This window comes from Myotis yumanensis, unplaced genomic scaffold, assembly GCF_028538775.1.
Source record: "Myotis yumanensis isolate MYYU_CA2020_CCGP unplaced genomic scaffold, mMyoYum1.0.hap1 SCAF_10, whole genome shotgun sequence".
Classification (NCBI taxonomy): domain Eukaryota; kingdom Metazoa; phylum Chordata; class Mammalia; order Chiroptera; family Vespertilionidae; genus Myotis; species Myotis yumanensis.
Window position 1 is genome coordinate 81,732,044 of NW_027223761.1, and position 19,021 is coordinate 81,751,064.

General features: G+C 54.1%; 1 protein-coding gene across 1 annotated transcript in view; it reads right to left on the reverse strand.

Moving 5' to 3' along the window:
• The window catches only part of DSCAML1 (DS cell adhesion molecule like 1), a 328,142-nt gene that overhangs the window by 16,429 nt on the left and 292,692 nt on the right, over positions 1-19,021 (reverse strand). Inside the window, exons 17-20 of the mRNA XM_070426135.1 lie at positions 15,991-16,231; positions 13,983-14,129; positions 11,695-11,850; positions 3,823-3,962 (exon numbers count right to left, since the gene is read on the reverse strand). Coding sequence (XP_070282236.1) covers positions 3,823-3,962; positions 11,695-11,850; positions 13,983-14,129; positions 15,991-16,231 — 684 coding nt within the window. The remainder of the gene's footprint in view (positions 1-3,822; positions 3,963-11,694; positions 11,851-13,982; positions 14,130-15,990; positions 16,232-19,021) is intronic.

Consider the following 19,021-nt stretch of genomic DNA (forward strand, 5'->3'; position numbering starts at 1 on the left):
GACCCCCACCCTGATCCAGGACACCCTTCAGGGCAAACCAGCCGGCCCCCACCCATGCACCAGGCTTCTATTCTATATAGTAAAAGGGTAATATGCCTCCCAGCACCGGGATCAGCGGAGCAGTGGGGCCTCCCAGCACTGGGATCAGCGTGACAGGGGGCAGCGCCCAAACCCCCTGATCGCCCTGCGGCTCTGTGTGTGACAGGGGAAGGCTCCCCAACCCCCTGATCAGCCCTGCTCTGTGCCTGATTGGGGGAGCTCCCCAACACCCTGGTCGCCCTGCGGCTCTGTGTGTGACAGGGTGCGGCGCCCCAAGCCCCACCCCCACGGGTCTGCTCTGTGTGTGACAGCGTAGAGCCATAACCTCTCCATTGGCCCTACCCTGAGTGTGACAGTGGCGGCACCCCAACCCCCTGATCAGCCCTGCTCTGTGGGTGATAGAGGGTGGCGCCCCAACCCCCCTCCACGGGCCTTGCTCTGTGTGTGATGGGGGAGAGCCATAACCTCCCCATTGGCCCTGCCCTGAGTGTGACAGGGTGCAGCGCCCCAACCTCCTGATCTGCCCTGCTCTGTGCGTGACGGGGTGGTGCCGCAACCTCCCCATCGACCCTGCCTTGAGTGTGACAGGGGGCGGTGCCCCAACCCCCCAATTGGCCCTACCCTGAGCGTGACTGAGGGTGGCATCGCAACCTCCTGATCCGCCCTGCTCTGTGCATGATGGGGCGGCGCCCCAACTCCCCAATCGGCCCTGCTCTGGGCCCGACCAGGGGCTGCACCTAGGGATTGGGCGTGCCCTCTGCCACCCGGGAGCAGGCCTAAGCCAGCAGGTCGTTATCTCCTGAGGGGTCCCAGACTGTGAGAGGGAACAGGCCAGGCTGGGGGGACCCCCCTTCTCCCCCCCCGTCCCGAGTGCACAAATTTTTGTGCACCGGGCCTCAAGTATTATATGAAAAGCCATATGATCTCACTAATATGGGGAATCTAATGAACAAAATAAACTGACTAACAAAACAGAACCAGAGGCATGGGTACATGGAATAGATGGACAGATGTCAGAGGGCAGGGGAGGGGGACTGGATAAAAGCAGGTGAAGAAATTAGCCAAAGAGCTAATGGACACAGACCGTAGGTAGGGGCTACTCAGAGGTGGGTAAAGGGGGAGGGGAGGATAGGGGACATCTGTAATAGTGTCAACAATACAACAAAAAAGAAAGTAAAAATTTTATTTAAAAAATATTTGTATTGATTTCAAAGAGGAAGGGAGAGGGAGAGAGAAATAGAAACATCATTGATGAGAGAGAATCACTGATCAGCTGCCTCCTGCATGCCCCTCACTGGGGATTGAGCCTACAACCTGGGCATGTGCCCTGACTGGTAATTGAACCATGACCTCCTGGTTCATAGGTTGATGCTCAACCACTGAGCCATGCTGGCTGGACTTATTTTAATTAAAAAACAAAACAAAACACACACATACACTTAAGACCCACAATATATGTACAGATCAAATACCGGAAGGCTGAATACCAAAACATTGACAGTGCTTCTCTTTAGGGAATAAGAGTATAAGTAATTTTTGCTTTCCTTTCTTTCTTTTATATATTTACAGAATTTTCCACAATAAATTGCATTATTTTGATAATTAGAGAAAAACAACAAATGTTTTAAAGTGTTGGGTAAAATTTCCAACAGGACTCAATGCAGCTCGGCTGTCTCCAGGCGTAACTTGTGGGGAGCCAGCGCCATATGTAGTTTTCCACGTCTATTCTAGGGTTGCGCACACACACGCTCATACACTTTGACTCGTGTGCATCTGTCTCCAACCTGCACGCCTACCCACCGCTCTGCATGCCACGCACACACAGGCGAGCCCCGCCCCGCGCCCACTCCCCGAGCCCTTTCAGAAATGGATCTGTCAAGCAGGTATTTGGAATTCGGTGGTTAGGTCCCGGGTCCTTACCCGGGATGTGGCCGAAGTTCCCCTCTCACTAGCGCACCGGCCCCTTGTTGACACTGTCCGATGGGAAACCTTCCCACAGAGAGGAGGTCCCGACACGCTCGGGACACGAAGAGGGAGCAGGGAGGGCCCGTCTCAGCAGCAGGAGGGAGGAATGGGGAGCAGCAGCTCTGCTCTGGGCCCGTGGAGGGGGCTCCTCCAGCCCACGCGAATGAGGAGGCCGGGCTCCTGGATCCCCAGCCCTTGGGAAGACTTCCTCATCCGAAGAGCAGACACCCCAGCTGGAGAGCCCGTTTCCGAAGGGAACGGCCTGATGCCTGAGGCTTTGCAGGTGCCAGGCTGCGTGCTTTTCATGACAATGATGTTCCAGGCACAGTGTTTGGCAGCTCAGACCCAAAGATGAAAAAGATGCTGCCCTTGTCCTCACAGGCCCTGCGGACTAGTGCGGGAGACCCGCGTGGACAGCTAACTGCCCTCCAGCCCACCCAATGTGTGACAGAGGGAGGACGCCTGCAGGAGGCAGCAGCGGGCAGGGGTGTCGTGCTGTGGAAAGGCATTGTGGGCGCCCAGATGTGACAAGTTTAGTGTGAGGAGAGCCTGGAGTGTGTGTGTGTGTGTAAGGGTCGGGGAGGGGGAGAGGGGGCAGAAGACATCGGCTGGAAAATTGGCACAACCACCACCCATGGCAGGGTACTCCCAGCCCACCACCTGCAGGCCCCATGACCCAGCAATTCCGCTCCTAGGTACGCGCCCCACAGGGATGATGAGCACCAAGAGACGCGCAGGAGAATGTCCACGGCAGCACATTTGTCTTAGCTCCGAACTGAAAACTACCCAGATGCCCATGGATGTATAACAGCTTGTAACATGTGTGTGAACAGAAACCTGCACAGATGTGAGAGTGGACTGTCTATGCCACACACAACAATGTGGGTGAAATTCACAAATTCAAAATGCCATCCAGTCAAAGAAGCCAGACAGACGGCATGGAAAAGCAACACCAACCTGAAGCCAGGACAGCCCCACGCACAACTCCCTAACTGCTGCCGTCCCTACAGGGCCCCCCGACCGGAAGCCTGCTGAGGGCAGGTGTCCTGGCTCCTGCTCTGGTAACCAGAGCAGGCCAGCAGCTCTGCGGTTGAGGGGCTGGAGAGGAGGCAGATGGGAGGGTGTGTACTGTGGGATGTGGGTGCATAACCACTGCAGCCCCCCTCATCCTCTAGCTCCTGGGTTCAGTGGGAGGGCAGGGGCTGGCACTGTGCCCAGCCTGGGGGCCACCCCTCACTCCAAGGTCTGGGCACATATTGCAGCCTCTCTGTCTGCTCACCAGCACTGGGCCCAGGCCCTGGTCTGGAGAGATGTCCCTGCCCCTCTCAGCTGTCCTCTGTCTTCCTCCTTCCTCTCCTCCCTCCAGCTGGCTCCCTGCTGAAGGGGCTCTCAGGGCAGAGCCCCGCAGCCTCCACGCCCAGACCGACCACGCTGAAAAGCACCCCCTTTCTAGGGACATGAAACAGCCAGTGCCCAGGCAACCAATAGCTCTGGGGCCTGCCAGGGGTTTTCTTGGTCAGTCAGACCGGAAGGGCCTCGGCCCCGGCTTCCCTCTCCGGCCTGCTTGGTCGTGACCCCTGACTCGAAGGAGCCTCCAGGGCTTGGGAAACCTTGCCACCCCTGGAGCAAGGACTGACTCAGATGGATAGTGGGTGAGGCTTCGGCCACTCTCGTGTGACAAGTGCCCATTCCTATCCCTGAACCCAGGTAGAAACACAGACAGACACAGCCCTGGGCTTTGGCCTGGAAGCCAGCTGACCCACAGGGGACTTTTTTCTTCCTCTCGTCCCCTTACCCTTCAGCCCTGGGCCCGCTTACCGGCTGGCCAGACCCGGGGCTGGAGCAGAAGATGGTGTACTTGCGGATCACCCCGTTGGGCTTGGCAGGGGGCAGCCAGGACACCACCACGCTGCTGGCAGACGAAGGTACGGCTTTGACGCCCGCGGGGGGACCTGGAACTGAGCAGGGAGAAGACGGTTCAGTTTAGAGAAAGAAGGAGCACAGCCTTTGGGAAAGAATGACATGCTGGGGAGAGTGAGGCTGATCAATCTGGGTGAGCTTCTTGGAGGAGGTGTCCTTGAGCTATGGTTTAGAGGGGGGAGGTTCCAGCTTGGCAAACTGATGGGAGAGGAAAGGTGATGATACATTTTGAGCATGTAACAAAGTCTCTGAGATAAAGGCACTGGTGGTGGCCAGCATCAGAGCGGTTTGGCTAGAGCCAAGGATTTAGGACTCGCAGGGGAGAAATAAAACCCATGAGTAATTCATCTTGATCCCTAAGACCCTAATCTGCTCCCCGCCCCAATGCTCTACTGACTAATAACGTGTATTCAGGCCAAACAAATGCCCTGGGCGCTTTGCTTTTCCTGGCCTCTGAGCAACGTGAAGCCAGGGGCTCCAGAGTCTCACAGAGTGGGCCTGCTCCTGAGGGTCAAGGGCTGTGGTCAGCCCGTGGATGCCTGTCTGCTGCCGTGCGCCAGGGCACTGCCTTCTCGGTGCTGGCTAGGCCCTTCCTGTTTTCAGGAGGGAGAGTCTACGTTAGAATTGGCTGGGCTCTGACTCGTCTCAGAGTCGCTGGGAGCCACGTGGAAGTGGTCGTCATTCATACAGACTCCGACCTCCCCTGCCCCCGCTCTGGGCCTGCCTGCCCTCAGCCCACACTCTCCTTCTCCATCTCTCCCTCGTGTGGTTGCACGCTTGCCTTCCCTCCTGGGAGCTCTCACACACCTTTGTGGATAGTGACGGTATCTCACTCAACTTATTTTACCTCTCCGAGCCTCAGTTTCCCCACCTATACAATGGACATAACAACAACCACATTAAGGGTTTGTAGGGAGAATTCGTGCTCATTAAAATAAAGCACCCAGCATAGTGCCTGACACATAGAAGACACTCAATAAATTACAACCATTATTACTTTTGCATTCCCTCTCAGCTTCTAGCAGCTATCTATTTTTTTTTTTAATCTAGTAAGTGGTCAACAATTCTAGGTTAAATAAAAGAACTAGATGTAGCATCATCGCCCATACAGGCCCGGAGCTCAGAAGCTGGCCTTCGCCCTTGACTCCACCCTTCCTCACTGCTGTGCCCTCCCTCCGCCACTCAGCCCCCAGGGCCCTCACCGTGCACCTTGCATGGTGGAGCACGGGGCTCTGCGGATGGCCGCTGTGTGAATCTACCCTTTATCCTGTGCACTCTTTTGCTTATCAGTTGTTGGGAGAGGTATGTTGACATTTCCCACTATGACTGTAGATTTGTTTATTCATCCTTCTATTTCTGTCAGTTTTTCTTTTTAGATATTTTGAGGTTATGTTATTCGGTTCACACAAATTTAGAACTGTTTTATGTGCCTACCAAATGTGCCTAGTAAATGGTGTCTTTTATCCTAACAAAGTATCTTTTTTTATTTCTAACTAGTGTCCTGGTGCATGGATTGGTGCACATTGAAAGGAAATTAATTAGAAGAAATATTTTAATATTGCTATTCGCCCTTTCTCTATAATAGAAGTGTCAACCAAATTCATGACCAACAATGACAGATCAAAACACACGCATGCAATTGGCACCAGCGAGAGCTTTATATGTATCGCGCATGTGCAAGTCAACTTAGCCTTTTATAATATGGAATAAACTTGCTTAATTAGAGCTGCTTTCTGATGTAGCTAAACCTTTTCCAGCCCAGTCAAGCACCCCAACTTCTCTTTCAGGATTGTCAGCAACAGAGCAGTAAATATCAACATGAAGCAGATTATTATTGTAGATCACGCAGGGAGAACAAAGGGTAAAATATTTAGCTGCAGCAGTGTTTGACTATATTCTGCACAGCGAGAAAACCTGAAGTCATTTTCAAGTTCCACCATTTCTTACTTCTTTTCAGTCGGGTTAAGTTTCTAAGCTTTCTAAATCTCTGTTTTCCAGCCAATAAAAAGAAAATAGGATTCCACCCAGTCTCCTATCTACCTACTCCAGGACTTGTGAGGATCAAATGAGATGAGGCACGGGAAAACACTTCACAGACATTTGGTTACAGTGTGAAATGTTTCTACCTGGCTATAAAGCAAGTTGTGTTCCTGGGCTGAAGAAACTCCAAGGAGGCTAGTCGCTAAGGAGAGGAAGCCGGGTGTTGCTATGTGATGTCATTACTTGGCGCCCACAGTGACTGTTTCCGGGCTGGGCTGGGCTGTGAGCCGCATTTTGTGCCATGGGGTCTTGGCAGCATTGGCTGCGATTTGGTGGGCTGTTGCTCCGGGGTGGTAGTGGGGCCTGTGTCCCACTTGGGGGAAGCCGAGTGTTGGTTTGTCGGCGCCAGGTCCGTGGTGCTGTTTGTTGTTAAATGGTCAGTGCGCGTCATGGCAGCTCCTGCATCTTGCGTCTGCTCCGTGGTGATCAGTGCACATCTTATCTACCAGTCAGATGGACACTTAGCCTTTTATATATATAGATAACTCTTTTTGCCGTATGGCCTACTATGTCTGATATTAATATTCCAGTTTTCTCTTAGATGGGTTTGCATGGTATGCCTTTTATTTTTTTACACCCTTCATGTTGAACTGTTCTATACTTTCATGTTTTAGATGTCTCCTTTAAACAGCACATATTTGGGTTTTGTTTCGTTGCTAGCCGGTTTGATAGTGTTTACTCTTTAATTGGAGAACTTAGTCAATTTATCTTTAATGCAATTATTAATGTATTTGAGTTTAAATATTCTATCTTACTAAATATTTTTTATTTGTCCCACTATTTTGCTTTTCTTTCCTTTTGTGCCTTCTTCTGGATTGAGTATCTTAAAAATACTCTATTTCTCCCACTCTATTAGTTTGGCTATTATATAATTTTTAATTACTTTTAGTGGTTACTGAATGGATTAAACCATGAATCTTTAACTTACCAAAGTCTGATATCATTAATTGGCACTTTTCTCAGCCAATGCAAGGGACTTAGAACTTCCAGCTGCCCTCTTCCAATGTATATGCCATTGTTGCACATTTCAATTCTGCATATATTTTAGATCCTCCCTAAGATGATAACATTATCATCATCATCATTTTTATATAGTCAATATTAATTGATATTTACCCATATATTCACCTTCTAATTGCTCTTCTTTCCTTATTGCATCATTAAGCTTCCACCTGGGGTCATTTTCATTCTAGCTAAAGAATGCTCTTTAATATTTTTCTAGGGTAGGTGTGTTGATGATAAATTCCCTCAGTCTTTGTCTAAAAATTTCTTTATTTCATTTTAATCTTGAAGATATTTTTGCATGGTATACAGTCATAGGTTGATAACTACTTTTCTTTCATACTTTAAATATGCCATTGCATTGTTTTCTGGCTCCCATTATTTCTGATAAATTAGATGACAATCTAATTGTTGTCCTTTTGAAGGTAACTGGTCTTTTTTTCCTTTGCCTTCTTTTAAGATTTTTTTTGTTTGTATTTTTTGTTTAGCAGCTTTGTTATGATGAGCCTAGGCATGGATTTCTTTACATTATTGCCTGTAGAGTTTATAGATCTTGCATTTGTGGCTTGATATCTTTCAACAGTTTTGAAAAGTTTTCAGACATTTTGTCTTTTGCCCCACTGTCTTTCTCCTCTTCTTTGGAATATCTCCTTGTAGCCTCTGTGACCTTTATATTCCGAATGTGTTCCATGGATCAGCAGCAGCATCACCTGGGAGCATGTTAAAAATTCAAAATCTCAGGTTTCACCCTGTACCTACTAACACAGAATCTGAATTTTAACATGATCCCCAAGTGATTTGTATGTACAGTCAAGTTTGAAAATCGCTGCTCTATGTCTTACTTGCTCTTTTATTTTCCATTCATTTGTCTTTCTGTGCTCCCATGGCAGAGGTGGAATTGGCCTGTGGGACGATGTAGTGGAATTGGGCAGCATGGATGGAGTGGCCATATTGTCTGCTCACCCGCTCACACTATTTTTTCCTATTTCTTGTAAACAGATTCTCACTTTTTTTTTTCAATCCTCATCTGAGGGTATTTTCTTCTTACCTATCTTCCAGTTCACTAGTTATCTCTTTAACTGTGTCTCATTTATTTTAACTTATCTATTGAGTTTTTGATTTCAGGTATTAGTACTTTTTGTTTCTAGATTTTATAATTGAGAGCTTCCAATTCTCTTAAAATTTCAATCTTATTAAGAACTAGAGGCCTGGTGCATGGAATTTGTACATGATGGGGGGCGGGGTGTCTCTCAGCCCAGCCTGCACCCTCTCCAATCTGGGACCCCTTGGGTGATGTCTGACTGCTGGTAGTTGGACATCCCTCTTGCAATCTGGGACTTTGGCTCCTAACCACTCACCTGCCTGCCTGCTTCATCGCCCCTAATCACCTCTGCCTGCCTGACTCATTGCCCCTAACCCCTCCTGCCTGCTTTATGCCCCTAACTGCTCTCCCCTGCCAGCCTAATCGCCCCTAACCATATGTCTGCCTGCCTGATCGCCCCTAACTGCCTCTGCCTTGGCCCCCACCACCATGGCTTTGTCCAGAAGACGTTCGGTCTATTCAGTCTAATTATCATATTACCCTTTTATTAGTATAGTACAAATAATTATTTGAAAGTCCATATTTGATTAAAAAACACACCTTTGTTTGGAATCCTGTGGGTCTGTTTCTTTTGTCTATTTTTTTCCTACTGGCTTTTGTTTACATTATTCTTATTTATTATTTTTTATTGTATGCCAGGCACAGTATTTGCATAATTGTTTGTAAAACTAATTTGAGGTCTCAGGTGATGTAATTTTCCTAAAGAGAGAATTCATGTTTGTTTCTGACAGGTACCTGCAATTTGGGGCACTAGCAACCTAGGGTTGCTTCACTGTAATGTCCTTGACTGAGATGATTTGAAGCTGAGCTGTCTGCTTTTGGCCACTTTTAATCCCGTCCTGCATGGTCTTAACTCAAAGTGAGGGGTTTGCCAGACAGACCTCCATGCCCTGGCAGGCCCTGGCCTCCAGCTCATGTCTTCCTAATGCTGCTCAGATGCTCAGCAACTGCCTCCAGATTCAGCAAATGTCTCCCAGGGGAAAAGCTGTTCCAAATGCCAGGCTTCCCTTCTGGGCTTCCATTCTCCCTTGGATCCTGGCCCAGTAATTCCTCCCTCTCCTGCCAGCCATGCGATGCCTTCAAGCAGGTGTTTTCCACACTATTTTACCCAGACTTTATAGTGTGCGCAGCAAGGGGGAGAGCGGGTTTGGGTTATCTGGCCCACCACTGCGGCAGGGAAGTCCTCTGGCGTGCTTCTCTAAGGTCGGCCTCCTCTTCCCTCATCCTCACTGCTGCCGCCCCAGCACACACCTTCCTAGTTTCTGCCCAGATGCCCACAGTTTCTCACAGGTCTCCCTGACACTACTTCTCATTCCTCCCACCTCCTTCCTGTCATTAGTGCCCTACACTCCTCCACAGTTAAAACCTGGGACTAGTCAAGACTCTTCCTCAGTTAAAGATCTGAGGGTTGTGGGCTCGATACCCAGTGTGGGGCGTGCAGGAGGCAGCCGATCAATGATTCTCTCTCATCATTGATGTTTCTACCTCTCTCTCCCTCTCCCTTCCTCTCTGAAATCAATAATAATATATTTTTTTAAAAAAAGAAATAATGCCCACCCCATAGGGCTGCTGGGAAGCTCACATCTCACCTATGGCCGCATAGCACATGCATGCGAGGTCTGACCACGTTCTGGATGAGGCCTCATCTGACCTCAGTGGGGTGGGCAGTGGGGCAGTGGGTTCCTCCAGCCTCGGCCCCTCTGGCGACACCACTTCCCGAGGGGCACCTGGACCTACTGCCGCAGTCACTCATTGTCAGCACCGTGGCAACCTTAGCACAGCTGCCATGTGCTCGCACTTGACATGTGAGAGGGGATTTTACAGCTCACTTGTTTCTTACAACTTGTCCCCATTTTATCATGAGGAAGCTGAGGTTTGGCACGTTTGAGTGACTTGCCAGTAAGTGACAGGACTGGTTTACAGTGGCCCTTTCCCTCCAGGACGCTGCTGCTCGGGGCCTCGCCCTGCCCGTGGGCACCTGTGTGTGTGGCTCTGCTGCCTGTGGGCACCTGTGTGTGGCTCAGAGGCAGCTCCAGACCCGAGGTTGAAAGCTCCCTGCAGGAGGGTTGGTGCTCCCTGGCCTCTGGGCTCCCTAAGGGGCCTCCCCTGGGTCAGTTAAACGCTCGCCGGTGCTTACGGCTCAGGCACTGCCCGAGGATGGAATGCAGGAAGTCGGCGGCCCAGGGCTCACTTCCAGAGGCTGCCTGTGTGTGGCCCTGATCCTGGATGGAGCTGTGAGCACATCCCTGCTCAGCCTCCACACAAGAGCAGGTGGCTCTGCCTGGAGCTGTCCCAGGAGGCCCAGATGGGGGGCTTGGTGACAGGAAGAGTAGGGCAGGAGGTTGGAAAATATTTGATTGCTCAGAGCTGAAGGTGGGGAGAGGCTGATCTGATGGAAAGGGAGTGGTGTGGGAAGGGGGGGCATTATGCTGAGCTGGAAACGGGTCTGGCCCCTGAGCCCCTGCTGCTCCGGATCTTCATCACCACTCCCAGCCCGAGTCCTTTCCCAACTCCTCCAGTCCCTTCAGCACCTTCTGGCAAACTGTATGGGCAGACCCGAGACTGGAGAAACTGAGGCTGAGTGGGAGGGAACCACAGCCACACGATGTCTCACATAAGCCAACGCTCCTGAGAACATAGCGCCTGGCTCCGAAGCCACGCGTTTGGGGGAGGTGAGCTTGCAGCTTGGGTCGCGGATGGAAGGCTGGCCTTCCCGAGGTCTGTTCTCTCCGGACTGGCTCAGCTCCCAGCCTCCCCCCACGCCCTTGCTTGTTTCTCCGCCTTGAGTCTTGGCTCCTTATTTCAAGTTTCCCTCCATTTCCGCCCCCGGGGGAGGGCTCCAGACCTTAGCCCCACGGAGGCACATGCCGTCCCTCCCCAGCTGGGGCCTCTGCAGGGTGACCGCGAGGTCCCTAACCCACGAAGCGTGGGTGATGCTCCTGCTCCCCCTCAGCCCCAGCCGTCTGTGTCCAGAGAATCAGGTGAGCACTGCAGGGAGCAGGTGCCGCAAAAGGGTGCCCGTGGGCGAGGGAGGAGAGCATATCTGCTCCTGGCCTAGTGCTGGGGGGAGGGGATGATTGCTTCTCTGTTTCCTTAGGAGTCGGGGGCATCTCACCACCACTGTGGGCTGCTTCTCCCAAAGCAGAGCCCAGGCCTCCCAGGGACGGAGAAAGGACAGCTCTGCTCCCGCCTCTCTCCTTGGGCAGGGCGGGCAGTGGGTGGGCAGTGGGGCGGGCAGTGGGGTGGGCAGTGGGGCGGGCAGTGGGGTGGGCAGTGGGGTGGGCAGTGGGGCGGGCAGTGGGTGGGCAGCAGGCATTGGGGTGGGCAGTGGGGTGGGCAGTGGGGCGGGCAGTGGGGCGGGCAGTGGCGTGGGCAGTGGGGTGGGCAGTGGGGTGGGCAGTGGGGTGGGCAGTGGGGCGGGCAGTGGGTGGGCAGCAGGCAGTGGGGCGGGCAGTGGGTGGGCAGCAGGCATTGGGGCGGGCAGTGGGTGGGCAGTGGGGCGGGCAGTGGGGCGGGCAGTGGGTGGGCAGTGGGGTGGGCAGTGGGGTGAGTGGCGAGCAATGGGGTAGCTCAGGGTGCTCTCAGCAGCCGCCCCGGGAGCCTGCCCGGGGCAGTGAGACACTCACCGTCCTCCTTGGTCTGGATGTGCAGCACGCCGCTGCGCACGCCGTCGCCCGCCTGCGTGAAGGCCAGCACCTGCACGCTGTAGTTGGTGAACTTCTCCAGGCCCCGCAGCTCCACGCGCTCCCGCGTGGTCGTGATGTTCTGCATCTCGCCCCACTCTGCCGAGCGAGAAAGGGCCTCTGCATGCGGCACAGCCGGCCGCCAGGGCCCCGCTGCCACCCTCCGCCAGCTTCACGGGGCTCCGGCTTCCACTGCAGGGGGTGGCCTCTGGGGGGACCCTCTACCTCAAGGCCCACGGGGCCAGGTCTGGGGCACTTTCCAGGCCTCATCTCTCCCCAGGCGGCCCCACCAGGGGGAAGGGCAGATGCTGGCCTGGTCTCAGCCCAGCCGGCCTTGCACCGAATCCAACTAGTGCTCTCCCTTTACAGCACTCCCATCTCCCTGTCTCGCAAGTGACGTTTCCCGTTTCCCGGCTGTCCAATCCTCTCCGGGTGAAGGACCGACCGGGGCGGCTCGGGGCTGGAGGGCAGCCTAGGCCAGGCGGGCAGTCCGCAGCCGTTCCTCCCTGCTGCCCCGTGCCTGCCTGCCGGGGCTCTCAGATGTCCCCAGGCAGTGTGGCCACTTGGGGTGACTGGTGATAGGCTGCAGCTGGATGGACTGCTCCTGGGCCAGCCCCCTGACTCTCAACAGTGAGCCAGGCCTTGCCTTCCTCCTGCCCGGGGAGGACCCATCCCCTGCTCAGCAAGGAACCCTGGGGCCTCTGAAGAGAGCTCAGGGCCAGGGTCCCCGGGGAGGGCCAGGGTCTTAGAAGGAGGAAAAGAGCCAGGCTCTGGAGCTGACAGCCCCACTGCGTTCCCTGGGCTTGTAGAAAGACAGGCCCAGACACTGGCCGAGGACAGACTGTGTCGAAGCCAAGCACCTGCAAACCATCCCCAGCCGCTGCCAGGGTCCAGAGGGCGAGGATGCCCAGCCCGAAAGGACTCAGGTCCGTTCAGGGGAACCTGGGAGGCCTGGGCAGCCAGACCCTCCTTTCTCTGGCGGTCAGACTCCAGGGCAGGCCTTCCAGGACGGAGCTAGAGGAAGACCAGGAAGCGGGCAGTGCAGCCCTCGCCCCAGGTGGCCTTGGGGATTAGAGAGTCCGTGGCCCCTCACCTGAGGGCTGAGCTGGGGAAGCCTGCAGGCTCGGACTAGAGAAGCAGGTCCTGGAAAGCGAGGGACGGCCTGCTTCCTGACTCGGCACAGCCGTGAGGCCACCTCAGCATAAGAAGTGGGGACACCTTGGGAGCGAACCCTGAGCTCCAGGCCTCTGAGTTTGGGAGGAGACAGCGGAGGGAGTGGGGGGTGGGGGGACAGACCTTCCTATTGGCAGCGTGTCTGTCGGAGCAGAATCCAGGCGGGGAAGGGGAGGGAGCTGCACGGAGACTGGCCGTGAGGGAGGCCCAGGTCCTCCAGGAAGGAATGAGGCACCAGGGCCGGTGGCAGAAGGGTCAGCATTTGGGGAGCAAACTCACTGCAGCCCTCTGTGACCCCGCAGAGCATCCCCAGAGTCAGGGACGCTGGTGCTCTGGGGCACGATGCAGACTTCCTGCTCACCGCCAGTCTGTGCCCCCCTTGTGTTTGTGGGGCCACACAAGCCCGTGTGGACCAGTGCGTCCAGGGGCAGGAAGGCACCCCAAGGCTGGGACACTGTCTTGGTTGTCCTGCCCCGGCTCACATGGGCTCTTGGCTAACCTTGTCCAGGTGCCGCCCAGCTCCTGGGCACACGCATGCTCACTGCCTGGGCAAGGGGCTCCTGTAGGTGCTCAGACCCGCCTCCTCCTCTTGCCCCTTCAGCCCCGGATGGGGAGGGCTTCCAGCTGGTGCTACTCTCGGGTACCCCCCTTCCCTGCACCCCCTCCTCCCCCAACCCCCCGGAAAGCAGTGCCTTCATTAAACTCTCTTCAATTGCCCCATCTAAGTGAGCCAAGTGTCCCCCTGCTGGGACCCTGACAAATGACCAGAGGCCTCATACCAACACATGACATTAGAAAAGCAAATATGCCCCCATCACCCCTCCGGTCATTCCCAAGCCGCTGGTGTCTCCTCCCCACAACCTGCCTTCCCCCCCTCCCGCCCCCCCCCACCAAAGGTGACCCTGGTGCCTGGCTGTGGACCCGGATCATCGTGGGGAAGAGGGGCTGCACTCCCCTTTGGCATCGGGGGGAAGATGCTCAGCTCTCACTGGGCATGAGCGCAGAGCCCACCCCCGCCCCTCTCACCCCGAGACTGGCCAGCGCTCCCGCAGACTCACCGCCGTCCATGTACAGTGACCAGAAGATGACCCGATAGCCTTTGAGGACGCCGTTGAGAGTGCTTCGTGGGGGCTCCGACCAGGAGATGACAGCCACGTCGGAAGTGATGGACAAGGCCCGGACATTCTCAGGGGGCTGGCTGGGCACTGCACGGGCGAGGGGAGAACAGGAGGGCTGGTCAGGGAGGCAGAGCACTGACCCAGGGCCGGCTGCCCAGCCCGAGGAGCTTCAGGTGAGGGAGGGAGGGACCTCTTGACTCACGGAACCAAGTTTGGGCCAGGAAGTGAGCCACGCCTCCTTCCCTGGAGACTTGGGTAAATAGAGGTCTTTATGCACCCGGATCCTTGCTCTTTGGGGGCCATGTCCCTGGTTCTGGGTAAATGCCAGGGAAAGAAGGCGAGGAACTCTGGCATGAGCCCCCGGACTCAGCAGTGGGCACCGCAGCCCAGGGAGTCCACCTCTGCTGACAGGCAGCCGAGGCTCCGCGCTGGCCCTGGAGGGTCTGCAATTGATGCCTTGCCTCATGGCTGCCAGCTCGTCAGTGTCACCTGGCCAGGGCCTGAGCCAAGGCCTGGCCTAGAGACCTGTGTCCTCCTGCTAAGCTGAAGGGAAGGAAAGGAAGGAAGGAGGATTCAACTAGTCCTGGTGAGAGGGAAACGAGTTTTTATAGATGCCGCTGGGACCCCCGGAACATTGCGCCTCTGTCCCTGGCCCTGCACACGAACACACCCACACGCCTTGGATGACGAGGGAAAAACTCTCTCTGAGGCCAACGTAGGTGGTCCGCCTGCCTTCGACCCTCTCCCGTGAGAGCTGCCTGCGAGCGAACCTGAGACCCACTCCTGCGTTGCCCTGTGCTGCTCACCCTCTGGGATGACAGAGCGTGGGGCCCCAGGCCCAGGCGCCACCTTGGCGACGAGACCGTGGTGGCACTCCCTCTGGCCTCCGAGAGGCCGGAGGGCAAAGGGAGGGCCACGCCGCTTGGCTGTCCGTGGGAGGGAGGAGGCGCAGGCTGATGGAAGGTAATTAGATCCCGTTGCCCCACAAGAGGCAACTCTAATTTTTATGAGCATTTAAATGATAATACATCATCCTAACGACCCTCTTTGAGAATGATTATTGTTTCATATTACTTAGGTGTAAAAATATAAGCACCATGTAATTAGGGACCCAGTGTAATAAACTAATACAGATCGCCCGTTTGAACAAAATGAAGGTAATATAATTATGGGAAAGACACTATTGCTGGAGCAGGGGCCCTTGAATACCCCAGGAGGAGCGCTAATAGTGCCAGAACGATCGGGATCTGACAGGCTAACGAGGGCCTTAATTAAGTATGAAAAACTGCTGAGCAAATGCTGCCGGAACTTTCTTCCCTCTCCTCCTTTGTTTGGAAAACGACTCCACAGCCCAGTCTGATCTCTCCCTGTTGGGAAGCCCAGGCCCCCGACTCCCCAAAGCAAGGGAGGCGGTGCCCCGTGAGGCCGCAGGTGCGCCTGGCCTGGCTGATTCCTGCAGGGGCCTGGGTGGACGGGAGCTTAGTGTCTGGTCGGCAGGCTGGTGTGGGCTCCGACACGCATCCTGCCTTCACATCAGTTGGTCCTGCATCCGGCTTTGCTCCGGAGCAAGAGGGCGACCAGCGGGTGTGGAGGAAAGAGTGCAGGGAGAGAGATGGGGGAGGGCCCGACGAGGGAGGAAGAGCAGGTGGAGGAGAAGCATGGAGGGACAGTGTGCAGGAAGGAGCTCAGGCCACAGGACTAGCGGGCCGAGCTGATATCAGCAAGGGATGCAGAGAGCGCCAATGGACTGAGAAGCCTGGGTGCTCAGCAGACCAATCAGCTCTCAAGGAGCCAAGGGGCACAGGGAGATGGAGGATCCGGGGAGCCTGTGTGGACCACAAGACCATGATGGGGCCAGCAGTGGGGGGAGGGCCCCGCGCCCTGTCTGGCAGCCCCGGCTCTGCCTGTGGCCGGGACCTGCACCCTCTAGGTCCGCCGGTGCCCTCACCGTCCTCCAGGGTGGTGGCGTTGATCTCGCTGGACGAGGGCCCCGTGCCCGCCCTGTTGAAGGCCTGGACCACCACCCCATACTGTGCGAACTTCTTGAGGTTGTCCAGGGTGTAGACCTCGCTGTCCCCGGTGGCCTTCATCTCCACAATGCTGTACTGCCCGTTGCTGCCAGGGCTGTTCTCCCTGTAGCCGATCTGGTAGCCCCGGATCACGCCATTCTGTAGCTCCTTCTTGGGCGCCTGTGAGCACAGGGTGGGGCGACAGAGACACAGTGACACTCTGAGACGACACTCTTAAAGCCAAAGCCAGACCATGTCACTCCTCTGCTCCCAACCCTTCCACGGACCCATGTCACTCAGAGTGAAAGCCGAAGTCCTTGCAAGGGCTACACAACCCCATGTGCTCTGACCCCATTACCTCTTGGACCCTCCTCCTCTCCCCTGTGCCTGCCTCACGCCAGCACTGGCATCACCTGACCTTCTATATAGTGTGCTGATGGCTTGGCTCTGTGTCCACATTAGAATGCAAGTGCCAGGGGGATGGGGATGTCGTCTGTTTTGTCTCCTGCTGTTCTCAGCGTCTAGCATGGTGCCTGGCCTGTACTAGGCCCTCCACACACATTTGTTGAATGAATGAATGAATGAATGATGGATGAATGGTGAATGAGTGAATGAATGAATGAATGAATGAATAAGGACATTGTTTGGCATGAGCTCAGGGGCCTGGGAGAAAGGGAACAGCAGACAAAAAGGAACCGGATGGAGAAGGAGGTGAGCAATGAGTCTGAATAAAACGGAGTCTGAAGATTCCACTGCACACCCAGCAGCTGCCTGTTCTAAAACACTGGCAAGTAACAATTGTTAGTGAGGACGTAGAGGAGCGAGAGCCCCTGTGCACTGTGATGGGAATGTGAAACGGTGCAGCCACCATGGGAAACAGCTTGGTGTTTCCTCAAACCGTTAAACTTAGAATTGCCATCAATCCGGCAATTCCATGTCGGGTAGGTACCCAAAGGATTGAACGCCGGGACTCAAACAGATGTCTGTGCACCCATGCTCATAGCAACAGCATTCTCAACAGCCAAACGCTGGAAGCAGCCCGCGCGTCCACCCACGGGGAACGGGTAAGTAATGGTGTATCCACACAATGGAATATTAGCCTGGAAGGGAAGGCCTTCTGATACAGGCCGCAACATGGGTGGATCTTGAAAATATTATGCTTAGTGAGCTGAGCCAAACACAAAGGACAAATCTTGTGTGAAAGTAGTTCTACGAGGTCCTGAGACTAGACAGTTCACAGACAGGAAGTGGAATAGAGGCTGTGAGGAGCGGGGGTGGGTGGGCAGGGAGGTACTGTTATGGGCACGGAGTCTCGCTTGGAAGATAGAAAAATTCTGCACATGAACAGTGGTGTTGGCTGCACAGCACTGTGAACATACTTAGTGCTGCTGAGCTACACACACAAACATGGTTAACAGGGGAAGTTGTATGCATATAAAATGGTTTACATATTATACAAGCGAAAGAAGTCCTGACTTTCACGTGAGTCCAGCCCCTCTTGGAGCAGCAGTTTCCCTGGCGAAGGGCCAGCTGCAGATGGAGGGACAGGGATAGGCCAGGCCATGTGGGGGCAGGGGGGTCTTAGAGTGCTGGCTGGTGGGCAGGAGTAAAGGCCTGATCCCAGCAAAATGGAGAAAACTCCACTGGCATCAGTCTGGGGGGTGGAAAATGTATTCTCACCCCAAGCTTGAACCCTGACACACACACACACACACACACACACACACACACACACACACACACGGTCCCAGTATATCTCCTCATACCCAGAACCACGAACACACACATCCAGACCCTGCGATACAAACACCCACACCTGCCGCCGGCCAGATGCATTTAGACCCACAGAGAAACTGATGGAAAGGAGAGGACCCGCCCTCTACCAGCTGAGGGGCAGTTACAGAATTTACCAGGCGACCGGAGAACACAGAGGAATGAGTACTTGGACATACAGGAAAAACCCGTTTATTCTCAGATATTTCGCATGTACTAGTATGGTGACTCAGGGGAGACTGTTTCTCTCCAAATCCTGAGCCCCCCAATATGGAGGAAGCGCTCCCTTTATACCCTTTGGTTTCTTTGTCCCCCAAATATGGATGAGACTTCCGGACCTTTCATGGGCTTTGAAAAAAGCCCTCTGTGTTGGGATGGGGGCTGTGAGACCACACCTAAAGGCCTGGCCTAGCGCCAGCGCTGAGAACCCCCTTGGGGGCGTGTGTTGTTCATGGTTTCGGGCCTCTGGAAATGGGAGGACCACTTAGGTCAACGGTCTTGCAAGACCAGATTGTGGAGAAAGGGGCAGTGACTTAATTACAGGCGATTGAGAATGTGCATTGGGTTCCTGCACAGGTTCAGATTGCCAGCCCCAGGAATGTCTCCTTTCCCCTCAGCAGCACCCTCCCCGGTGCGTATAGAAACAGCTTGAATCAGGGTTTTGAAGACAATGAGGTCACGTTAGAAGCCCAGCTTTCTATTGTGCGAAAAGCAGCGAGCTCAAAAACAATGTAGTAAAACCAGTTAGTGAAACAGCCTCATGGTTTTCTTAATTCAATGAATGTTTTAAATGAACTGCATTTTAAAGCTCACTGTTAACTCAACAAAATGAAGTTTTAAATTTAATATAATTGTTTTGAACTCATGAAATAGGTGTGTTCACAATACACACCTGTACACAGCACCATGCAACCTTCACTCACACCAATGTAGACTGGTAGAGGCCCCGATAGGCACCCAGGCCTGCTCTGCTACATACCTCCGCCTCCCTCCTCTCTTTCCTTCTCTCTCTTTCTCCTCCCACTCACCCCATCCCCCAAACAGGCACACTCAGGGTTTAAATCAATCTTAACAATATTTCTCTGAAGCATTAAGAAGTCAATAGGGCTGATTGCAAATTTATATCATAAAGCAGTGGTGATCCATCTCATGGAAAGAGTCTTAAAATGAAGTGACTTATCTTTCTTTCTTTTTTTT